At 37.6% G+C, this 20,310-nt stretch overlaps 1 protein-coding gene across 2 annotated transcripts in view; it reads left to right on the top strand.

Annotated features, from left to right (window-relative positions):
• Positions 1-9,995, top strand: part of RAD50 (RAD50 double strand break repair protein) — a 107,713-nt gene extending 97,718 nt beyond the window's left edge. For both annotated transcript variants that reach the window (XM_072400852.1, XM_072400853.1), the window contains 3 exons: positions 2,303-2,445; positions 3,252-3,385; positions 9,246-9,995. In XM_072400852.1, the coding sequence (XP_072256953.1) occupies positions 2,303-2,445; positions 3,252-3,385; positions 9,246-9,432 (464 nt within the window). In that variant the 3' untranslated portion in view covers positions 9,433-9,995. The remainder of the gene's footprint in view (positions 1-2,302; positions 2,446-3,251; positions 3,386-9,245) is intronic.
• Positions 9,996-20,310: the final 10,315 nt, after the last annotated feature.

The raw sequence follows: 20,310 nt of genomic DNA on the forward strand, positions 1-20,310 counted from the left end.
CGCAAATCTTCCTTATGTGAGTCCCAAAGCAGAGACAGACAAATGGGCACAAGCAGTGGAACAGTCAGAGACGATGTGACCGTGGGGGAGATGGAGCTGGGGCAAACACAGGGCTCCTAGCAGAGGCAGGCAAAGAAAAAGAGCAGCAGAGTGGTTGCATGCACTTCTCCAGTGTGCTCCGCTTCTCCACCGCTACAAAGACAAAATGTCACAGTTTATACCCAGCCCGGCGCAAGAGAAAGAAAAGGTGGCCCACCTGAGCAGACTACTATGCGACCGGCTGTGTGAGGAGTTGCGTGCACCACATTCCACACACGGAGCTCAGGCGGACACTGCCTCCACTGTATCCTCCTGTAGCGGCAGCAATAGTGGGAGCAGGCCGCACACATCCAAAAGTGTAGGCCAAGGCAGGGGAGATTTTCTGGATGCCTGGTGAAACCTGATGTGGCCACCTCAAACAAGTGAAGTGCAGGGGCATAACCATCTAGAATGGATAAAGCGCATGGTGCACGATTACGTTGGCTCTTTTCTGGCTGGTGGTGGTGTTGACGACAGCAGTTAGAAAGAGGATGCCTGTCCTGACAGTAGTGACGCCATTTATTTTTGGGTCAACAGGCTTGAAATCTGCCCGCAGTTGACACAGTATGCAGTCAAGCCTCTTTCGTGCCCGGCATCCAGTGTTCTGTCTGAAAAAACCTTCAGTGCCGCTGGTGGAGTGGTCACAGACAACCAATCACGACTGTCGCCAAAAATTGTCAATCCCCTTACCTTTTTGAAAATGAACGAAAGGTGGCTTACTAACAACAATCATACCCCCACTGCAGATGTCACTGACTGACACAAGGACTCACTGGCCAACCAAGATGCCTCTGTGAACCCACACTGCTCCTGTGCTGAGTCTGAGGCTATCACCAACACCCTGTCAGCTGAGCCTGCCTCGATTTATTTTTTCCGCTAGTTATCGCAACGTAAAGGGGTGGCATTCATCGCCATTGTCATGCTTGTGCCAGCTAGCAATATACTTTAAATTTCTGCTGCTTCCGGGAGGCCAACAAACTGCAGATGGAAACCCCCAGTACTACCACACTGATAGGTACCATTCCCTTTGTCTAATTTTTCAGCTAAGTATTGTAAGATTGAGGGTTGGCATTCATGTCATCCACGTCATGATGCAAACTAGCAATATGGTCTACCTTCCTAGCGCTTCCGCCACCAAAGACCACAGCAACAGCATCTTGGTCTGGCCATCCAACGTTTAACCACAAGTTTCAGATTTTTGTATTACACACTTGTGGGTGGCATTGACGATGGACTACACCCAACTCTAGATGCCAGTTACCTATGCAGTCCACGCTCTGTCTCAGGGCCCACCGCCTCCTCCTGCTGCTGCTATTGCTGCTGCCTATTAGTACTCCATTCACCTAAGATGTATTACAGACTTCTGGGTGGCATTGAAGATGCAATACACCCAGCTCTCCATGACACCTACCAATGCTATCTCCCTGGCAATAGCTGACTAGAGGCCACACACTGCTACTGCTCTTGCTGACCCACACTCCGTCTCTGGTCCTCTATCCTTTTGCCTAATGTCACCATGCTATTTTCCACAACTTTGAGTGGCATTCCTAACACGTCATCCAGGTCATTATGCCAGCTAGCAATGCGGTCTCCTGCTGTTTTGACGGCAGGAACTGCTGCTAGTGGGTTGAGTTCACATTTGGTGATTCTAACATGTATAGGGGCTTTGCTAATAATGTTTAAAGTCGGCCCTTGACTTTAACGGAACCCATCAGAAATTCAAGTAAATTTTCGCGATACTGTCAAACAGGTGAGTAACCTGCATGTGCTAATATTGTAAGTCACAACTGTGCATTAGACATTTTAAGTTTTGAAAAAAAAAGTGTAATTTTTAGCTTAATGTGTTCATGAGGAAGCGGACTATGTTCCGAGAAACACGTTGAACTGTGTAAAAGCCTATTTGTAACAACCACCGATTTTGATTATTGTAGCATGTAAATTTTTTTATTTTTGTAATAAACATTTGTATTAACAAAATATATTTTATATATATACATATTATATTGTGAATGAATATATGCCTGCTAAGTCTCAAAGCTATTGACCCTGTTGCGTAAAAAAATGTTTGTTTTTAAATTAGTATTTCTTATTTGTAATAATTGCACAAAATCTATAAACTTTAATGACCGGTCATTCAATGTTTTTTTTTGTTTGTAGTATTTAAAAAAAAAATGACCATAATAGTTATTTAATTATCCATTTTATATTTTTAATGTATTTCTAGATATAGAGTACATTGAGATTAGATCTGATGCTGATGAAAGTGTCTCAGCCACTGACAAAAGAAGAACATACAACTACAGAGTTGTGATGATCAAAGGAGATACTGCACTGGATATGAGAGGACGGTGCAGTGCTGGACAAAAGGTAAATGAGCTCCATGTTTTCTAAAAGTACAGGTCATGTGTAAAAGTGTGCTGAATTGTAAAAAAAAAAAAACATTCAATAAGATATAAAGTTATTCTCCAGCTTAATACATGTTTACATGTTTAGGTCTTTTGTACTTATGACAGAGTTTGTACTTTGTACATACTTTGTGTGTATCCACACAAATTTGTTTGACCTAACAATTCACTGGATACCTTTCAGTGGTTTGTGCAAAATAAGTTAGTTTAGAGTTAGATAACATTCCTCTGGTTCTTTGGTGGTTCTTTTGGGATGGTTCTTTGATGTGCATGTGTGCAGCATTAAGAAGATGATATCTGGTCCAAAACAGCACACTGGTTTAACTTAATGGCTGAGTAAATGTCATACGAACTTGTAGGTGTAGGTAAGTGTGATATTTTAAATGTAGTAAATGAAAATCTGAAGTTTTAAGTCTTCAGTTTGCCTACTTGCTTTAAAGTGCAAGGTATTGGCATTTTCTAATCTCAAGATAATGTAAATATATGCTTTTAGGTACAATGTAAGATTTTAGAGCAGAAACTTTTGGTCTTTCTTTAAAGCTTTCTTGGAAATGGGGCCTCTTATTATTCAGATCTTTATTTCAGGTATTTGCCTGGGGAATTTACCCATCTCACTATCTTGCCACAGGCAAGTGCAGCCACCTATCACATCCAGTTGCAAGAGGGGAAAAAATTTTCTAGAAAAATAAATGTTGCATGCAGTGACTTAAGAATTGCTTGCTGTATAATCCTAAAATCCATTTGTAAAAATTAATTTTTGTTGCACAGGTTCTGGCATCTCTTATTATTCGCCTGGCTCTGGCAGAGACCTTTTGTCTGAACTGTGGAATACTGGCACTCGACGAACCTACCACAAACCTGGATCGTGAAAATATTGAGTCTCTAGCCCATGCTTTGGTTGAGTGAGTATCCCAAAAAAAATTTGTTTCTAATTCTAAGGGGGGTGCAGGCAGGAGTTGAGCCAAGATAGGTACTTTCATTGCCTATCACTTTCGCATACCCATATTTCTTTAATATCTTTTTTTTCCCAAAATACATTTTTATTGGAATTACAAGGTAAACATGGCATTAGGCCAGATAAGACTAAATACACAATTCATGAAATAAATTGAAAATGATAAAGACATACAACAAGGCGTTATTTAGGGTAAAAGGGAAAGGATGATGAAGAAGGGAGGGCTCGGGATGAAGGGTGTATAGATTAGAAGGTTAAAAGAGAAAATACAGATCATTAATGTGGAATAGAGAAGAATCAAATGATGGAGGAAGAATTTTCCTAATTCATGGTGACCAAATTGTTTTAAACATTCCCAAACATTCAGTTAGGAGAACTGTGCGTTTCTCCTGAGTGTACAGAGTGAGTGAAAAGAGCAGTAAATTTAGCTCCAAATATCTTCTTTTTTTTTTCACTATAAAAAATAAGTTCACAAAAGTTCATTATAGTGCATCATTACCGGAGGCACAGAAAGGGTGTCTTTTTACCTGTCAGTGTCCTACATCTAAGCTGCGTATTAACAATGCGTATCGTGCATGGGAATTGAATATTGTCAGTTGTAATGAGATCAGCGGTCTCTGGCTGACAAGTTTGTAGACCGTTTTTTGTTTTGTTTTTTAATATTATCTTTATTAGAAAGGCAGGACAAAAGTTTTAAAACAAAATTATATATACATATAAAACATTTGTAAATTTTGCAATCCTGTACAGTATATCAAATATACAGTCAGAAAAAGTAAGTCATAAGACTTGATATTCTGAATTTTGCTTCCTGTACCCTTCTATCCATAACCCTGTTTTTTCAATTTTTTATTGCTTCAATCACTTAAAACACATTTACCAGATAACCAATAAACAGTAACCATAAAATCTATTGAAATCTGTTAACCTACCAGGTCCAAAGAAAGAGCACACTCCCATCTCCCACCTATTGAACATATTGTATGAGCTATAGCATGCATCCAAATAAGGAGTAGATCATACATTGCTCAGTTAGATATCTTAGAATTAATAGCACATCACCTGACTGGCGCCCCCAACGCCTGTTGATCATACGAGGTTGTGTGGCGAAATACTTTGATGATGTCATGCATTTGACTGGGAGATAGTGTGCGTTGCAAATATGGCATCCAGGTGCCAAAGAACCTGTGCAGGTGAACATCTAGGTGTTGAGTAGCTTCTGTCTTCTCTATTACTATCAGGGCCTAAAGATAGTTAAGAAGCTGGGTAGTGGTCGGGGGACATGATTCCAACCAATTTTTCAATATACTTTTCCAAATAGGGCCATTGATGCAGAGGAGGGGCCAGACAGACGGTTGTGTTCCAACACCAGCAAAAGCTTACGTACATTATACGCTGTAGACTTGCCTAGAACAAAACCTGCCTGAGCAGGACTCCCCAAGTGCAGTAAAGTTGTGCCAAAATTTTGGATAGATGTTTTACATCTTCATTTAGGACCGATATAGGGCGATAAAAGCCAGGATCTAACGGGTCTTTCTGTTTTTTGGTAATACTTTCACATATGCCAAATGGCCTTGATTGCAGATATGAAGAAGAGGTGAACATATCATTATACATATTTGTTAAAGTTGGGGTAACCAGTTCCGTTGGAATTTTAAAGAATTCGTCTGGCAAGCCATCTGGCCCCATTGCCTTGGCATTGGCAGAGCGTTTGATGACTGATAGAACCTCCTCCGAGGTTATGGGAGAGTTAAGATAGCTAAGGTCTACTTCTGTCCATTGAGGTATAGTTAGATGATCTAGGAAGTTCTGTCCTCTTGAAAAATCACCTCCTTGGGAGGTGTACAGCGATTCATACTAGGATGCAAACGTGAATGCAATGTCCTGCTGTAAATTTTGCAGAGTTGTGAGTGTCCCTGACAGCTGTGATACGTGGGGGCATCCGAAAACTTTTGGGTTAGGTTAGCTAATAAACTTCCTGACTTGTTGCCATAACGGAAGAATTCCACTGTGTGATATGATCATTGTGTCATATTGACTCATCCAGAAATCAGATTAACTTTTAGTCTGTAGCCAGGAATATCGATCTTTAGAGGAACAGGATCCTTTATAGACTATATATGCCTGTCAGGCCTGAGCACTGGCTTCCATGTACTTGTTTAAGGTTTTTTTCTTCAAAGAGGTAAAATGCGCCATTATCCTGCCTCTCAACACTGCTTTGGCCGTGTCCCAGTATATTTGAGGTTCTGATTGTTGATTCGCATTATGGTATTCAAAGTCCTGCCACCAGTATTTAGGATAATTTTGGAACACATCTTTAGCCAAAAATTAAGGAAATCGCCAAAGTCCAACTACTGTAAAAATCCGTTTGACATTGACAGTGAAACTGAGATCAGTATAGAATGTACAGCTGTCACGTCTAATTTCAGAAGTAGATTTTTGGTAATCAATATAGAACCGATACATGACATTGTGGAGTGCGCGGCTGAGAAAGTTTTATCATTGGAAACATTAATTGTCTGTGTGGAAGCAGGAATCTTATCTCTGCGGTATTAGGCACTGCATTATTATCACCCGCCAACACCATAGGCATTTGAGGAAGACTTTGAATAGCTGCTGCTAGCTTATTGTAGAAGTCTTTACTGCCCTGGTTGGGACCATATGCTGCCAGAATAGTAAGGGGGTTTGCCATAAATTGAGGAGTAATGGAAGCCCATCTTCCCTCTTAGTTATCACAGGATTTAGGAAAAGTGGTATATTACAATTTTCTGTGAATATCAATACGTCTGCACACCTGCCTGGGGCAGTAGCCCCCCAGACTTTTCCCACCTAGCCTCTTCACAGAAAATGATGAGATGAAGAGAGAAAATGTGCTTCCTGTAGCCCGACAATGGTCGCCTGGAGTTTCTTTAGATGCCTCAAAATCATAGATCTTTTGCACAGTGAGCGCAAACCTTTAACATTTTAAGTTCTATTAGTTAATTCTAATTCAGGATAGGAAAATATTTAGAATAAGAGATACAGTTTAGAGCCATAAATATTTGGACAGAGAGCACTTTTTTCTAATTTTGGTTCTGTACATTACCACAATTAATTTTAAATGAAATGTGAGGAACTGAAGCCTTTTTTTTTACACACACATCACTTCATTTCAGACGCTCAAAAGGAGTTGGACAATTGACTCAAACGCTATTTCATGGGCTGGTGTGGGCAATTCCTTCATTATGTCATTATCAATTAAGCAGGTAAAAGGCCGGGAGTTGATTTGAGGGAGGTGTGCTTGTATGTGGAAGATTTTGCTGTAAACAGACAACATGCGGTCAAAGGAGCTTTCCATGCAGGTGAAACAAGCCATCCTTAAGAAAAAACCTATCCGAGAAATTGCTACATTATTAGGAGTGGCAAAATCTACAGTTTGGCACATCATGAGAAAGAAACAAAGCACTGGTGAACTCAGCAATGCCAAAAGACCTGGACGTCCACGGAAGACAACAGTGGTGGATGATCGCAGAATAATTTCCATGGTGAAGAGAAACCCCATCACAACAGCCAACCATGTAAACAACACTGCCCAGGAGGTAGGGGATTCGATAGTCTACCATAAAAAGAAGACTGCATGAAAGTAAATACAGAAGGTGCACTGCAAAGTTCAAGCCACTCATAAGCCTCAAGAATAGAAAGGCTAGATTGGACTTTGCTAAAAAAAAAAATATAAATAAGCCAGCACAGTTCTGTAAAAACATTTTTTGGACAGATAAAACCAAGATCAACCTTTACCAGAATGATTGGGAAAAAAGTATGGAGAAGACGTGGAACAGCTCATGATCCAAAGCCTACCACATCATCTGTAAAACATGGTGGAGGCAGTGTGATAGCTTGGGCGTGCAGTGCATGGCTGCCAGTGGCACTGGGACACTAGTGTTTATCGATGATGTGACACAGGAGAGAAGCAGCCGAATAAATTCTGAGGTGTTTAGAGACATACTGTCTGCTGAAATCCAGTCAAAATGATTGGGAGGCATTTCATAATACAGATGGACAATGGCCCAAAGCAACCCAGCAGTTTATTAAAGCAAAGAAGTGGAATATTCTTAAATGGCCAAGTCAGTCACCTGATCTGAACCCAATTGAGCATGCATTTCACTTGCTGAAGACTAAACTTCAGACAGAAAGGCCCACAAACAAACAGCAACCTAAAGCCACTGCAGTAAAGGCCTGGCAGAGCATTAAAAAGGAGGAAACCCAGCATCTGGTGATGTCCATGAGTTGAAGACTACAGGCTGTCATTGCCAGCAAAGGGTTTTCAACCAAATATTATAAATGAACATTTTATTTTATTTTCAGCTTTTTAATTTGTCCAATTACTTTTGAGCCCCAGAAATGAAGTGATTGTGTTAAAAAAAGGCTTTAGTTCCTCACATTTTTATGTAATCTTTTTGTTCAACCCACTGAATTAAAGCTGAAAGTCTGCAGTTCAAGTGCATCTGAGTTGTTTCATTTAAAATTAACTGTGGTAATGTACAGAACCAAAATTAGAAAAAAAGTTGTCTCTGTCCATATATTTTTGGCCCGAACTGTAGATTGGCATAAACAATACCTTATGGCTTCCCCCAGGCTCTCCCAGCCTGGCAGCCCCGGGGTGCGATGAAAGCCGACCTTTTGGATTGTGGCTAACGTGATGTGGGTGTACTGCACAGAATATAGCGAAACAATACTCTTTGAGTGGTAGGTAAACAGGTTTAGTGAACTATAATAGAACCAAACAAAAGTCTCAAATCGTAATACTTGCATGGGACTTCCTTTTTTCCCAATGCCGGAGATGAACATGGCAAATAAAAAGGCACACAGCATTACATAAAAACATTTTTCCATCTTGTACATAATCATCACAAAAAAAGATGTAACATTTGAAAAAATGTCATCTTAAACAAAGAGCTTCAGTATTGTAAAAACTGAACATCTGTATACAGACATTATGTTTGAAGGCAGTTAAGCTTAGTCTGCCTGACACGCGAATGCACGGGAGCCAGAGCCGCTGCTGAGCACTGCCTTCTACGTTGGGTGCTTTGAACCGGATGTCTTGTAGACCGTTTTAATGAACCCTAATTCATTCCAGGGTTAGACTTTATATTGTATTATGAAATTTGTATCACACCTTTAGATTTCTCTATAGATTTTCTCTCATGATGTGTTTATATAAAATTGCAAATGCATGGTACTGCACAAGCTGGTTTCCAAAAAAAAACTGGTTGATTGTCTGACCTGAGAACCATGCAAGACAAAAATGGTTGTAAAAAAGAATGTAAGGTTATCTTTTAAAAAAGTAAGTTTTAGAAGTTTCAGCCCCACTTTCTGTTTTGGAACCATTGTCACCAGGGCGGAAAATTATGGGAAATAGGAGTTTGTCACTGGTGACAGTTTTTCAACTACATCTTTTAAAGATAGAATTTATTTATGCTTTGAGGTGTTATAGAGATTAGAAAGTAAGTTAATATTTCTCTGCTGGGAGCAAGGAGAGCAGTAAGAACCAGACAAAGGTTTTAACTTTACTGTTTCCTAAAGTTTAAATAAATTAGCTGTAATTTCTGTCCTTGTATATGGTATTTTCATTGTAATGGTATTTTGATTTTGTTTTGGTTTTTTTGCTTTTAACCATCTATGTTGGTTATGTGTGTGAAGATATGTTATGTGTGTGAGGATAGGCATTTTATATTGATTTTCTAATTACTATGAAAAATTCTTGGGTATAGCTGAAATAGAGAATACAATGACAAAATGTGTATCTTATCATATTATTGTTTTTACAGAATAATCAAAAGTCGATCAAGACAGCGAAATTTCCAGCTGGTTGTCATTACACATGATGAAGATTTTGTAGAGCTTCTGGGACGTTCAGAATACGTGGAGCACTTCTACCGCATTAAAAAGAACATGGACCAATGTTCTGAAATTGTGAAGTGTGGTGTGAGCTCTTTAGGATCCTATATGCATTAGAAATAGTTTGTGAAACTTAACACAAACATAAAATATTAAGTGCTGCTGACTAGTTTTTAAACTAGTACAGTTATTCTGGATTTATTTTTAGAGCCTTTTTGACACATTTCAAACTTGATGCTAAGACACCTTTTTTGAATATGTCATTAATTTCCTTTTACTTTCGTAGGGAATGCAAGTTGTTATGTACACAGAGTGGTTTAATGCTGTGGCACATTACGGCAGACAGATTGCACATACTGGACAGAAGTGACTTAGCTAAAAGCTGTGCCTGTGCTGTGTGTGAATAGCAGCCTATATTTTCTGAACAGACAGTCAGGTTTTAATATTGCACATGTCTGAGGGTGCATGGACTCATTGATGTTTTAGCCTAAAAAAAAAATGTTTATTTACCAGAAATTTTTCTTTCACCAGCTTTTACACAGATAGAAGTGCGTAACTTTTAAAAATTTGTTTTCTATGGTGCGTTGATAATCTTTTGTAAACCATAGGTATGCCTTGTTATTCTAATTGTAGCCATTCGCATTTATTTTTTGTGTAATAAATATTTCATAATACAAAAATGTGTTTTTTTTGTGATCTAATTTAGACTCTGTTTATATCTATTTGCTGACTACCGTGTTTCCCCGAAAGTAAGACCTACCCCGAAAATAAGACCTAGCACTTTTCCCCCAACCTGCCCTAATATAAGACCTACCCCGAAAACATTTTTTATATTCATGATATCTACTAGAACCCTGTTCGGACATATTTCTGTAAGTTACAGGTCTACAATTTTAAAAAAAAATTTCATGAAAAACCGTGTAATGCTTTTGGAACAGAAATCTAGACATCAGTGTAACGCCCAGGTGGTTAAAGTAATTTTAGGTTATGTTTGATGCACAGATTCCAAATATGGTATTAGGTTTGCTAGGTTGGCTCTAGTTTTGGAATAATGACCTCAATAATAACCTCATAGAAAACTAATGAAACATGAAAATTAAGCTAAATTAAAAGATGTATTTATTAATTAATAGATATTATTTAATTATTAGATATGCCTACGTATAAAAATTAAATTTTTGAAATGCTTATTCAATATATTCAGTATATTTACAGAACTAATCACAAATAAGTCATTGAAATACTCTGTATGATTTCCTTTTATAGTGATGATCAGGACAATCACATTGAAGGCTCCAGCAGTAGTCTGCCATCATGTGTCTATCCCATCTGCCCTGATACCTTTCTTCCATCACCTTTATATACAGGAATTTGTATTGAATCCAATACAAAATAAATGAATGAGTTTCAGTTTGAATTTCCCGCACACGCGCCGACGTCATCACGCACGCAGGGAGGAGCCGTCCAGTTTTTTTTTCTCCGCCGGACGGCTTCTGGCTTCAGAGATCATCCGGCGCTGGAACAAGAAGGACGTGGACGATCAGCGGGACCAGGTAAGAAGCCGGCCGGCATCTTGGCTGGCGGAACACAAGATGCCAGCCGGCGGAACACAAGATGCCGGCCGGCTTCTTACCGGTCCCGCTGGCACTCGAGGAAGGACACCCGACGCTGGAGAGGGAGATCGGCGGACGACGATCGACGGAGGACGACGCTGGAACACGAACACGACGCTGGATGAGCACAGGGGGACCAGGTAAGTGGGGATGGGAAAAAACTCGGGGTTAACCATCATAGCCGTTTTTTTTTGCCCGTACGAAGGTCGGGCTTAACGGCTAGGAGGTTAAGGGCCTATACCAAGTGGGCTTTTAGGTTTCTTTACGTACACTGCCTTGCTCTACATGAATTGTGATTTACATCATAAATTAGTAATTTTACTTAGATTTTTTCCTACTGATTTCTAATATAAAAGGAGATTAAAGACAAACTCATGTCAGTAGATCATTAGCAAAAATTGAAACCGTTTGTTTACCTGAGAAGATAAATGGAATGTTTGCTTTAAAATCTTTAATTGCCTTTGCAGTTGTTTCATGTGTGCTGGGTTCCAAACAACAAAATGTTATCTTAAAAGAAATCCATAAGAGGGTTGTCTACATTATGAATAATACAGTGGTAAGTAGGAAAGTGCTACTGGTTTTGAGATAAAATTTGCTTTATTTATTGTAAAATAAATAATGCTGGTATTAATTTTTGTTCCACAGATGTGTAGTTATGATTCAGCCACAGTCATCATTCCGAACAGTTATTTAAAGTCCTCTACTAATGTAAAAGAATGTTTTGGTAATATTTGTTTAAAAAAAAATCAATTTTTCTAAAAAAAAAAAAAAAAAAATGTCTACAAACTGCCTTCTTTATGTCTATCTATGTAACATGGTAATATGTATATATCTAGTATATGTAACATGTTACAATATTTATATGTTGTCTATTTTCTGGCTAATCTCATTTGCCTTTTTTATTTCCGAAGAAAAAATGTGACATTACTGTTCCTTCTGTAGCTCTTAATACTAAGGAGGTAAGATTTGCAATCTCGCTATACTTACTTTTTATTTAAAATGCATTAAAACTCTATAACAGTTTAAAGTATTTTTTATATTATGATCACTTACACCATTGTTTCCTAGAATGGGTGCTGAGAAAATATCCCAGGAGAGCTGTTGCTTGGTATTCTCCCCATATCTTTTTTTTTTTTTTTTTTTATCTTTTTTTTTTTTTTTTTTTTAAATGAGTGGGAAGAAGCTTCAGGTGGATGGGGGGCCTTTGTACTGTGACTAAATTTTTCAGAAACCACCCAGAAACAGCTAGATGTATACTAAAAAGTGCTGGGTGGGACGCCTGGCTAAAAGGTCTGGGGAGACCACTGCAGTGTCACCCCCTTCCCCTAGTGCGGAGTAGCACATGTGGAAGAACACACTAGATGGTTATATTCACCTGCTGTGCTCCAGACCTTCCTCCAGATAGTCCTTTCACAGTTGCATAAACCAGAGGTATTCTTCACACTGATCCATAGAACATTGTGGGGGAACATTGTAACAGACGGCCTTGCAGCAGCTAGGAAACTCTAGGAAAGTCTGTGTACAGGTATTATGGGACAAATTTTGGGGTGTCATCAGAGAGATAGGAGATACTGGGGGGCGGGAGAGCAGAAAGCTGTATCACAAGTTATATGGAGCAATTACCAATTTTTGGGTGCCAAAAAACTACCAAGACACCAAGGGTGTCAACAACTGGAGAATTTTTGCAAAGTTTTTTTTTTTTTGCTACTAACGTGCTATGGTAATAAAGGTTATTTTTTCCTGTAGTGCCCAATCAGTTTTCTTGCTTTATTTCCTAATTATCTATGGTAAAAGACTACCTGATTGGATTAAAAAAAAGCAACCTCAACAAGGAGATTTTTTAAATTCTTGGAATTCAAGTAGTGAAAACCAAAGAAAGTGACGTGTGTTGTTGATACACAATTCAGTCGCACTTTAGGAATGGTATAGTTAGAAAATTGTTGTCCAAAAGTGAAATCTGCTTCTATTAAAGAATGCAGTAATTTTTATTTACATTTGAATATGTAACTGCTATTTTTCAGCAAAAGGGTTATTTAACCAGTTTTGGATTTTTGTTGTGCCACACACAGGCAACAAACTTAATGAGTGTGTTAATTTGGTCGTAATGCATTTAAAAAAAAAAAAATTGTTATGCTTCATAATAGAAATAAAATGTTAGTTAATTGTTATGTAGAATAATATAGAAAATAGAAAATACACATCTATTGACAAGAATACCTATAGTTTTAAAAGTAACCCTAGATAAACTAGAGAAAGGTACATTTTCGCTTTGTTACACCCTTTGTTTAAAAAGAATAATTTTTTAAAGTGGACTTCACTTTATCTTATGTAGCTGTCTTACTCCCACGGGGGGTGGGGGCCAGCCACATAAGCGGACCTTTTTATCTTTTTAATGACAATGTGATCCATAAGGGATATACAGACACAAGACCTGAAGTGGTTAGAATTACTGTATAATTCTAGGTAAGAGAGTGTATTTAGATTGTTGCTTGCCTCATGTTTGAAAAATGTTCTTAAGGAAATTTAGGGCTAGTTCACGCTGGCAGTGCATTTACCGCTTTCTCACTCCAGGAAACGCCATCGTTCAGCCCTGTGACGGACCCATAGGCAATAAATAGGGGCTGCATTATTGCCTGCTGTCACATGTGCAGGCACTTTTTTTTTTTTTGGGGAGCAGAGCAAAATCACACAGTGAAGAAGCAGGTGTAAACCTGTCCTTTTTTAGTTTCCTTCTAATATTATAGAAAATCAACAGGTGAAAACCATCTTTTCAAAAAATAAAATAATGAAAGAGATTTAAACAATATATAGGATGTCTTACAACCTATATTTAGAACATGTGTTTTTTTTTTTCTTTTTAGACCTGCACAATAGAAGAAAGTAGAGAATCAGAAAAACCTTTAGGGGCATTTTTAGAATCACTCAATGACATTATTGGGCAAAACAATTATAACCTAATCTGAAATGATTTATATCTTATCAATAATATATTTGTGTTATTGTATTGTTTATTTATGATTATAAACTTTGTTTCTAAATTAAAGTTTTTTTTTTTGTTTTGCAAACTATGATTACTGACACATTAGATAACGTATGAAGTGGTCGTAGTAATTTGAATGATTATTTTTTAAAGTATATGGATAGCCATAGGTCTCTGTCCTTGCTAGGACTGTTCATTCTATGTGTCCTGCTGACTTGGTCGCTGAGACAGAATGTGAAGACAAAATCCAAAATTTTAGAGCTGTCATCACAAAAAGGTGAAGGCGATACTTTAAAGGGGCATCAATGTTGTTGACAACCATATAAGAAGGAACTTCCTTTGACTGCAGAGATTTCCTGTTGTGTTTCTGGTACAAAAAGACATTTTCCAAATGTGGCACAAACAGCTCAAAATAATAGTTACATAGTTAGGTTGAAAGATATGTAAAGAACAAAGGAGAGGAAGGGTTTTTTTGGCAAACAAAAAAGTATTGTTTTCAATAATACATCTGTACAATTAGGTCCATAAATATTTGGACAGAGATAACATTTTTCTAATTTTGGTCTGTACATTACCAATCATTTTAAATGAAACAACTCAGATGCAGTTGAACTACAGACTTTCATCTTTAATTCAGTGGGTTGAACAAAAAGATTGCATAAAAATGTGAGGAACTAAAGCCTTTTTTAAAAAAAATCACTTCGTTTCAGGGGCTCAAAAGTAATTAGACAAATTAAAAAGCTGAAAATAAATGTTGATTTCTAATACTTGGTTCAAAACCCTTTGCTGGCAATGACAGCCTGTAGTCTTCAACTCATTGACATCATCGGATGCTGGGTTTCCTCCTATTTAATGCTCTGCCAGGCCTTTACTGCAGCGGCTTTCAGTTGCTGTTTGTTTGTGGGCCTTTCTGTCCGAAGTTTACTCTTCAACAAGTGAAATGCATGCTCAATTGTGTTCAGATCAGGTGACTGACTTGGCTATTCAAGAATATTCCACTTTTTTGCTTTAATAAACTCCTGGGTTGCTTTGGCTGTATGTTTTGGGTCATTGTCCATCTGTATTATGGAACGCCTCCCAATCAATTTGACTGCATTTAGCTGGATTTGTGCAGACAGTATGTCTCTGAACACCCCAGAATTCATTCGCTGCTTCTGTCCTCTGTCACATCATCAATAAACACTAGTGTCCCAGTGCCACTGGCAGCCATGCACACCCAAGCCATCACACTGCCTCTGCCATGTTTTACAAATGATGTGGTATGCTTTGGATCATGAGCTGTTCCATGCCTTCTCCATACTTTTTTCTTGCCATCATTCTGGTAAAGGTTGATCTTGGTTCCATCTATCCAAAGAGTGTTTTTCCAGAACTGTGCTGGCTTTTTTAGATGTTTTTGAGCAAAGTCCAATCTAGCCTTTCTATTCTTGAGGCTTATGAGTGCTTTGCACCTTGCAGTGCGCCCTCTGTATTTATTTTCATGCAGTCTTCTCTTTATGGTAAACTTGGATATCGATACGCCTACTTCCTGAAGAGTGTTGTTCACTTGGTTGGCTGTTGTTAAGGGCTTTCTCTTCACCATGGAAATGATTCTGCGATCATCCACCACTGTTGTCTTCCGTGGATGTCCAGGTCTTTTTGCGTTGCTGAGTTCACCAGTGCTTTGTTTCTTTCTCATGATGTACCAAACTGTAGATTTTGCCACTCCCAATATTGTAGCAATTTCTTGCATGTTTTTTTCTGTTTTTTGCAGCTTAAGAGAGCTCCCTTGACCGCATATTGTCTGTTCAAATTCTTCTACATGCAAGCACCCCCCTCCCCCCCATCAACTCCAGGCCATTTATATGTTTAATTGATAATGACATAATGAAGGAATTGCCCACACCAGCCCATGAAATAGCCTTTGAGTCAATTGTCCAATTACTTTTGAGCCCCTAAAATTAAGCGATTGTGTAAAAAAAAAAAAAAAATAAGGCTTTAGTTCCTCACATTGAGTTGTTTCATTTAAAAATTAATTGTGGTAATGTACAGACCAAAATTAGAAAAAGTTGTCTCTGTCTAAATATTTATGGACCCCCTAACTGTGTATACATCAACAACCAAGCAAAGCATTAACCTGAAATTTTAACATGTTCACAAATATCAAAGAAGACATGGGAACAAAATAAGTACATGGTGCATTCATATGCTATATATTATATCTAATTATGCAACAGAAAATATAAAATTTGTGTGTGTCAGCACAACCAAGTAGTTCCAAAAACCAAACTCAAATATATTTTGAAGAAAAAAATCCTCTCTATACTGGCACATAAGATTTCTGGAAAAATATATTTTGGACAATATTAACCCACCAGGCTTGCGTGTCCAAATCATTCTGAGTGTACATCTCCCGGAAAGGATACACATAGAATGGGAAAATATTCAAACCAAACTAATGGAACTCCTGGTTGAATACTATAAAAAAGAACTAGAGATTATTGAAAAAGAAATTACTGACACTCAACGTCAAAATTCACTATTAATTGAATCCAAGGAATTCACAGATCAATGTAATCTGTTGAAACAACACATTGAAAGATTCATTAACATCTACAATAAAAAAGTCAAAAAATTTCAGAAGGACAAGTGGTCATTTATATGGAAGAAAGCCTATAATTGGGCTAAAACTCAACCCCCAACACAAAACCCCCACAGCACATGTAACCACGGTAGATCCCATCACATCAGACCGCACAGGTACACAACCCTCAACAGCCACCATCACCAATACAACCAAAGGCAAAAAGCGCTTCAAAAGTAATCTGAGCGATTAATCACTACACGACCCTAAACGTACACCAGGTACCACAACTCTGATCTCCCCTCCAAGACTACCCATACTCACCTACTCATCTACAGTACCCACCACTTTGGATTTATTACCCCCGGACCCCAAGATTCGACACTTAACCCTAATACATTTACACCACCATGTGCCACACCGTCAGCAGGAAATTCGCCAGAATTCACTCCATTACCTATGCCTCCCCCTATAACTACACAATCTCTAGAGTCCTCTGGCGCAATTTCAAAAGAGAAGAACACAGGACTTTTTTTTTTTTTTTTTTAGGGTCACTGACTCAACTGATCCCCTCCCCAAAACCAACGAAAGGCCTAATTCTGGACTATTTCTCCAAATTCCCTCAATAGAGGTAAACTGATAAGTAATAAACCTATATTCCCATCAAATGACTCCCTTAGAAGACGATGTCTTAAAAATGGGACCATCATCACTGTCCATCTAGCCAACTAAATAAATTTTGAAATAATTAAAAATTTTCATCTATTCGCTAGGAACCTAACATTTAAACTTATGTTTGATAAGTCAACCAAACCAAACGCTCCTCTGGAGTTAGAGCAATTTAATGATTTCAAAATTTAGGATTTTAGAACCTTAAAAACTTTACAAGAGCTATTTCTAGAATGTAATTCGCCTCCTGATCAACTGGACCTAGCTTCCATACCCAATAAACCCCATGTTACTCAAAAAATCCCAACCAAACGCAATAAATCCACTTTTTTCCCCTCCCTGCCGTACAATTCTCACGTTCAAACTTTCGTTATTATGATCACTAATAAAATTTGCTATCTAGACCCTAGATCCCCATCTCCATATTCAAATATATCTAGAGAACAACAACAAGCTCTTAGGCATTTACACAACAAATTCATTAGTAGTAAAGCGTATGTACTTTTCGTCAAACTTAAAGTGACACGCCCCTTTCCCCACCCATAACCCCACCCACTTCACCCATAATCCCTCCCATGCCTCTCAAGGCCGTCCCGCATCTCTCCCATCTCCAGCCTACCACCCTCCCCCTAGCCCTCCAATATTCCACCCACTCTCCACCCATGCCCACCACAAGTGCTGGAAAACTAAATGGGGAAACTAGCTGAAAAACTAGCATGCTTACAAAGGATAATTAACCCCCACAAGTGCTGGAAAACTAAATGGGAAACTAGCTGAAAAACTAACATGCTTACACGAGATAAATAACTCCAGGAGTGCTGCCAAACTAACATGCTTACAAGAGATAGTTAACCCCAGGAGTGCTAAAAAAAAGAAATTTTATGCAGAGTGTGTGTGTGTGTGTTACTGTATAGGGATGTAGGGATACTGTTGGTTCTTTATACATGAGTCTTTTTCCATTGATCCTATTAGATCTTAATATGTGTATTATATTATGCAATGTATTAGATCCTTATATATGTATATGGTTTTATTTCACCGATCCTTTTAGATCTTTATATGTATATTATATTACTAAAATGGCCATTTACTGGTGCTGAGCATGCATATTTCTTACCTACATGATGTCTTCTAAGCATCCATGTTATCGGGTGATCCACAGCAAAACTACTCAGCAATAAAACGTAGCGGAGGCTGTAAATTTTCTTATCAGGGTATGTGTGTGTGTGGTGGGTGTAATGGACTGGCATTTACAGGTAATGTGTTTAATCTATCTTTATACATAAGTCTTATTTCATGGATCCTATTAGATCTTTATATGCATATTATAATATGCGGGTTATTAGATCCTTATATATCTACATGGTGTTACTTCGTGAATCCCTTTAGCTCCTTATATGTGTTATAGTATAGCTGCTACTAACCCCTCTCCACCCAGGTAACCCTGCCCCGGACATAGCACATGCGGTTAGACTGTTCACAGCTTCTAAAAACACATGCAACTAGTTTCAAGTTTCATGGATCCTATTAGATCTTTATATGTGTATTATATTATGTGATGTATTAGAGCCTTATATATGTGTATGGTTTTATTTCACAGTTCCTAATAGATCCTTATATGTGTATTATATTACTAAAATGGTCATTTACTGGTGCTGAGCATGCATATTTCTTACCTACATAATGTCTTCTAAGCATCCATTAATATTATTATTATTATTATTATTATTAATAAATAGGTTTTATATAGCGCCAACATATTATGCAGCGCTGTACAATAAATAACAATAATTATCACAATCAATATATAATAAGAAACATCAATATTGTTATTTATACATCGGCAGCACTTACCAGTCAGAGATGTCGAAGGGCAGACTCCCGATTCGTCTGAAAAGATCAGCAAAGTGTTATCCCACAGGCCATCTGAAAGAGTTGTGCGTTTTCAGGGTATGACACGGGTGTTTCAGGAATAACATCACACAACAGCACTTGAGAATCAGAAATGAAATCCCTGTACATTGCGTTATCGTCATAATAGGACATCTTTAAAACATTTTTGAGCAGCATAAATTACATTCAATGTTACAAAATATGAATAACTAAAGTCCTAAATTATCTGTTTTAAAATAATATATTTAAGGATATTAATGATTGAATAATAAAAATAATATTATTAAGCGGTTGTTGATTAAAAATTGGTAAAAGCTTATTATAAACTTTTTCATAAAAACGTTAAAATACATAAAGGGCGTAAATTTTTAAGCAGGCAAACCTAAGCATATTATGTATAAAATAATATAAACGTTAGAAAAATATGAATCATAAACGTTACAAAAAAAGAAGTGTTAGTTTGCTATCTTATGTGCATGAAACTAGTCGCCTGTGTTTTTAAAGACTGTGTACAAATAAATATGTATAAATGTTTACCAATAAATCATAAAATTATAATAATTACTATCTTTTGATAGTTACAAAAATCTTTCAAACAAAATATTATATATTTTTACCTTAAACACGTTATCAGTAATGACAATCTGTTACACACAGTCTGTTTTGCCGCTCTCGTACAAAATATTATATATTTTTCCTTAATAACCTTAATCGTAAAAATTGTAAAGTGTAAATGTGTCAAAATATTATAGACTGTCGGAATATAAACAGTCTGTTTTACAACTTTTAACACACTACCAGGCACAATAGGCAGCACATTTTGCTAGGTAGAGATTTATGTTCTCATAATGCCAAAGCAATTACATTTTAAAAAGGTTTAGCCACAAGTGTCCCCCACTTGCACCTACAGTTTCAGTTTCCTATGCTTCCACGTGTACCTTAAAAATTTCAAGTTAATACAACAAACGTTTTAGGAGATCTGAAGGTTTGAACACAGTGAGTTAGTTTGGCTGCAGAATATGACAAGCAGCTTTTACGCACACATACAGGTATCACACTGCGCTGCCGATGGCATTACACACTGCGGATAAACGTCACAAACTGTTTTTATACAGAATATGGGCAGTGATGAGAGGGGGTCACTGTCTATCTTGTCCCTATCTGATTATCTGATATCACATGCATGATGCTATTAAAGCATCGCCACATTTTTAACATTATATTAAATAGTGACTTTCACTGTTATGTAATGGAAAAATGTGCGGTTTTTTTTTTTTCTT

Source organism: Pyxicephalus adspersus, chromosome 2 (assembly GCF_032062135.1).
Source record: "Pyxicephalus adspersus chromosome 2, UCB_Pads_2.0, whole genome shotgun sequence".
Lineage (NCBI taxonomy): Eukaryota > Metazoa > Chordata > Amphibia > Anura > Pyxicephalidae > Pyxicephalus > Pyxicephalus adspersus.